Source organism: Sceloporus undulatus, chromosome 2 (assembly GCF_019175285.1).
Source record: "Sceloporus undulatus isolate JIND9_A2432 ecotype Alabama chromosome 2, SceUnd_v1.1, whole genome shotgun sequence".
In the NCBI taxonomy this organism is placed as follows: domain Eukaryota; kingdom Metazoa; phylum Chordata; class Lepidosauria; order Squamata; family Phrynosomatidae; genus Sceloporus; species Sceloporus undulatus.
Genome location: NC_056523.1, coordinates 68,753,066 through 68,758,001, shown reverse-complemented (window position 1 = coordinate 68,758,001; position 4,936 = coordinate 68,753,066). Strand labels below are relative to the sequence as shown.

At 39.3% G+C, this 4,936-nt stretch overlaps 1 protein-coding gene across 2 annotated transcripts in view; it reads right to left on the bottom strand.

Moving 5' to 3' along the window:
- Positions 1 to 242: 242 nt before the first annotated feature.
- PFKFB4 (6-phosphofructo-2-kinase/fructose-2,6-biphosphatase 4) overlaps positions 243 to 4,936 on the bottom strand; it is a 95,609-nt gene continuing 90,915 nt past the window's right edge. Inside the window, exons 8-10 of one of the 2 annotated variants that reach the window (XM_042454711.1) lie at positions 2,511 to 2,718; positions 1,808 to 1,954; positions 243 to 654 (exon numbers count right to left, since the gene is read on the bottom strand). In XM_042454711.1, the coding sequence (XP_042310645.1) occupies positions 508 to 654; positions 1,808 to 1,954; positions 2,511 to 2,718 (502 nt within the window). In that variant the 3' untranslated portion in view covers positions 243 to 507. The remainder of the gene's footprint in view (positions 655 to 1,807; positions 1,955 to 2,510; positions 2,719 to 4,936) is intronic. The other variant, XM_042454712.1, reaches the window with a different exon arrangement.

Here is a 4,936-nt window from a genome sequence, read left to right as displayed (position 1 = left end):
GTTAGGGAGGGGAGCATGTAGGAGGGGCCTACTTGTGTTTGGTCAACATGCACAGTTTCACCGTTCAGACATGCCACTCAATGAATGAAGTCCCAAGTTGGAGCCAGTGAGAACAGAGTCAGTGAACTGAGGCCTGCATTCACAGCTCCATGCCATCTCCACATATTCACAAATGTGTGGAGGAACCATTTCCCCTCTCCTTCAAAATTTGCTAAAGTGAGCATTTAAAAAACCAAAATATGAACCAAAAAAGTTAAGATAATGAACATGGGGTCACCACTGCTATGAACTAACACTTTACAAATGAGAATTTCATCACCATTTTCAATAATTTTACAGGATAAAATGTGCAGAAACACTTTCATATGTTTTGGCACAATAGTATATGTAGCTAGCGAGGAAAAACATTTTATACACTTTATTCCACAAGTACTTTTTGTTTTTTGTTTTGTATTTTTGTTTACCATTGTATTCAGATAACATATCCTAACAGAGGATTTTATACTCTTAGTTTATAAGAAAACATATGAAACAAAAAACATAACATACCTCCCCCTTCGGATATCTGTATCTGTATTTGTCCTGGTCTCTCAATGCAAATTCTAATGGATAATTTTCCTGAATTTCTTCATATGTCATTTCTTCACATACTCCCTAGGAAAGCAAAGGAAACATGGTAATATCAGATAGAAGACTGACTGGGCAGTATGTTGCTGTTCCCAACTGAGATCTCATCTTTGTCTTAAACTCACTGGGATTGTCTCTCATTCCCTCTCTTTCATGCTGAGACCCTCATCTGCTCTATGGAGAGAAATCTGCCTATGGTTTTTTGGATTTGCATACAAGAAAATAATCAAAACAGACTAACAAAGACAAATAATGACATTAAAAAGCAACTAAAAGCAAAACTTTTTAAAAAGTTTCAAAAGCCCCTTCTCCAGCAACCCAGTTTACTGGTCAAACGCATGTGTGCAAGTAGAAGGAGAACTGGGATGGAGCCATTCTAAACTCCCTCAGAAGAGAGTTCCACAGCCTGGGAGCAGCCACTAGGAAACCCACTGCTTTCATTATCACTAAACAGGCCCCTGAGGGTGGTAAGACCAAGAAATAAGCTCACTGCCTGAATGAGATTAATATGGACCTACTTTTGAGGTTTGTTAATAAAGATAACTGAAATAGTATATGTAAAATGATCTAAATACTATAAACTAAATACTATAAATGTATTATCCAAATGCCCATCATTATCATCATCATTTTCGTCATCATAATTATCATCACTTACTATTGTTATAAGTGTCCATAGGCATTTATGAGATCTAGGCATCATTTGTCAGAATTTTTTCCCATTGTGGGCAACCAAAATGCCTCACCAAATTTCTTGACTGGGATTACAAAAGAACTTTTGTGCCATGCAAATTACAACAACAACAACAACAAGGGATCAACTGCTTGGATTGCCATGTGGTTCACTGGTGTGCAGTCCATAAAATATTTTTGCTCAAGCTGACTGCTTATGTTATGTGCACTGTCTGATCAGCCTGGCTATACGCAATATCCTTCTCATACAAACATAAAACAAAATAATTTGTCTTACTTTCTTTTTTCTCTATTAAAGTTTTATAATGCAGGAAACTGAACTCTGCAGACTTTACTGAATCATGTACACATACTTTGCTCTCCATCTCAGGATTACTTGCCAAAAGTTATAAAATCCTAAGAGCCCTATTACTGCACCATGAAAATACTTGTCTTGCCACCATTAAAAAAAACCCACTTTGTATGTATGTAATCAAAAGTATCTTACCGCATCAATTTCATTTAAAACTTTCCACTGCTCATAAGGTACTCCCAACGCCTCTGCTGTCTGAATGGTCCTTTTCATCTGGCTCGTCCATACTTTCAAATCTTTTATGTTTTGTTCATTAATGAATTGTGCCAAGCTCTTAGCAAACTGCAAAGCATATGGAGGAGGAACAACATGAAAAAATTGCAACTAAATTATTCTACTCAAGTCAGATGACAAAAGGCCCTAGTCCTCTAAAGCATGAGATAATTATGCCTTTCCAAAAAGGTCTGTGCATGCCATCAACAGGGCAATTAAGTTCACATTTAAATGAGAGTCACAAAGGGAATTCTTATATTGGACTTCACTAAAAAGAAACTATACTTGGACTCAGATCGAACAGAGCACTTGCACTCATGGAAAGAAGGTTCTCAACCTGGATCAATTCCCTCTTCTTCGTACTGCAGCCCTTGTGTATCACATTTCATTCCATTCTTGAGAATCTCCTGACCAATAGAAGAGGCTCCCCCACCCCACAAAGAGCATAGCAAAACCCCATTATTCAAGGTTTGTTTGGTCACATGCCCCTGTCTTGATCTTCAATTTCGAGAGTTAAGCAAAACAAGGTAATTTCAAAATTAAGTGTCTGAATTAAATCTAATTGTACAGTGACCGAATACTACGAAAGAAAAAAGTAAAAGTATATTGGACAGACAAGCCATACCTTTTTCCCCCTTAGGGACAACCCTGTGTCCCCTCCTATTCTTCCCTTTAGATTTAGTTCACTTTCACCATGTCGACAGAGGTAGATGGAGCGAGGAGTTACATGGATATTCATGAGGTAGTAAACAATCCGACTCTGGATATGGTCCATTACTCGGTTCACAAGGTAACTCCTTCCAACATCCATTATTTTAATATAAGAAAGATCCCTGTTATGGTAAAAGACAAAACTACTTGTAAGAATTACAGTAATTATTCTGGTACTCCACTTATACTCAGAGAGACCAAGAATTAATTTTCCCACAGACAGCAAGGAATGTGTCTCAAAGAATCAAGATCTTCTCCTTTAGAACAACTCGCAACAAGATGAATTGTAGACACTATGTATTTATTTATTTACTTGCAGCCCATTTACTTACAACCCATTGTAAAAATCTGTATGTTAAATAATGAGAGTTTAAAATTAAGCAGAAAAAACACAACTGCAGTAGAAAGCCAAACCTAACAAAGCACAGTCAAATACACTGAAAATCTTAAAAGGTTCTTTTAAAGAATGGCTGAGGAAAATCCAGAAAATCACCCATGCAAGCCATCTCTGGGAAAGACATTCTACAATCATGGGCACTGCCATAACAAAGGCCCTTTCTCTGAAAGCGGCTGTTTCTTCCTTAATAAAGTACCCAGGGAATGACCTCAAATGACCACAAGATCTGGCCAGCTAACACCCTAACTAAATTTAACTTGGAAATAAGCCCAAATAGATGCTTTTTGCAAAAGGAAGGCTCCCTGTAATCACCACATTTGGTATTACTAAGGACAAGTATTGCAATGTGGAGTGATTCTTACTAATTTTCAAGTCAGGAAGGAGTGCTGGCTACATCCCATCCCAGTCCCCAACTCCACTCTAATCGCCCACTGCTTTTCCCCTACTCCCTTCCCTGAAAAGTAAGTCTGCATTTCTTCTTATTAAAACTACTTAGTTTTCAACAAGCTGAACGTTGTTGTTGTGTGCCTTTAAGTCATTTCTTATGGTGACGCTAGGGTGGACCTATCATGGGGCTTTCTTGCAAGTTTCTTCAAGGGGTAAGTGCTATTGCCATCCTTCGATGCTGGGAGAGTGTGATTTGCCCAAGATTACCCAGTGGGTTTACATGGTCAAGGTGAGATTCAAACCCTGCTCTCCAGAGTCCCAGTCCAATGTTCCCACCACTGCATGACACTGGCTCAATTTTATCCCTTAGTTATTTTTGTACTTCTGCAAACCTTTTAGGATTTTCTCCAAGCCTGATGAAATCTGCTGAGTCCTCTGCAGGCAATACAAGTAATTTAAATGTGCAGTTACTGTATACACTCATGTATAAGTCTAGAAATTTTAGTCAAAAATTGACCCAAAAAAATCTGAGTCAGCTTATCCACGGGTCAATGTAAGATCTGTACTTTAACTGTTATTAAGAAAAGGAAACATCTCCTGGTAAAAGGCAAGAGTATAATCTGTCCTGGAAGAACTGACCCCTCTCTACCCTCTCATCCATCCAATCTTTAGTGTGAGCACAAAGTTATGCCTGATGAAATTTTGTAAGTTTTTAGGCATTGTTTTCCTTTGCTTCATTCTTTAGATCCTTTGTTATACGCCCCTAAGTTTCACCCTCAACTTATCCATGGATCATATCAAAATCTATAATTTTGGTCCCCAAACCTGTCCTCAACTTATGCGTGAGATCAACTTATACTTGAGTATATATGGTAACCCTCAATTAGCAGAGTTATAATAATACAGCTTCCATTTATCCATACTTGTATCCCACCAGAAATCTATTGCTCCATACAGCATATGACAATCCATGCATATCAGGATTATTTCTTTCCCTGTTTTATCTGATAACTGTCCCTTCCTTCCTAACTGTGAATTCAGTACTTCAAGGAAGTGCCCTGCCAATGTCCCTCAGAACTGTATGCTCAAATCATGATTAATGGAAGGGTTTTTTGCATGTTCGTTGTGGCAACCCTTCATCTTTGAAAGCAGACACTCGGAGTTGTTCTCCTTTTGCTGAATCATTCATTATGGCCCCATTTGCTGGAGCATTACCTTTCAGTTTTGATATTCCTTTACAGTTACATTCTCTTGCCAGAAGCAAAAATGCCTACAAACAACTAAGGCCCCATGCAGACAGACCAAAATAAAGCTGCTTTGGATCACTTTGGAGGTATGCTGTTTCAATGATGCATACGTACTATGGCGCGTTACAGACCGCCCCTTTGGGGTGGCCTTACGCGCTCCTTTCCCTGGTGTATCGGGGCCTCAGCTGCCAGAACGGCAGCCTCCGAGGCCCCAATCCACCACTTTTCAGGCCGCAGGGAAGCGGCAAAAGGCCGCTTCCCCAGGGCCTGGAAAGGGGTGTCCTTGGGGCTTCAAGCCCCAAGGACACC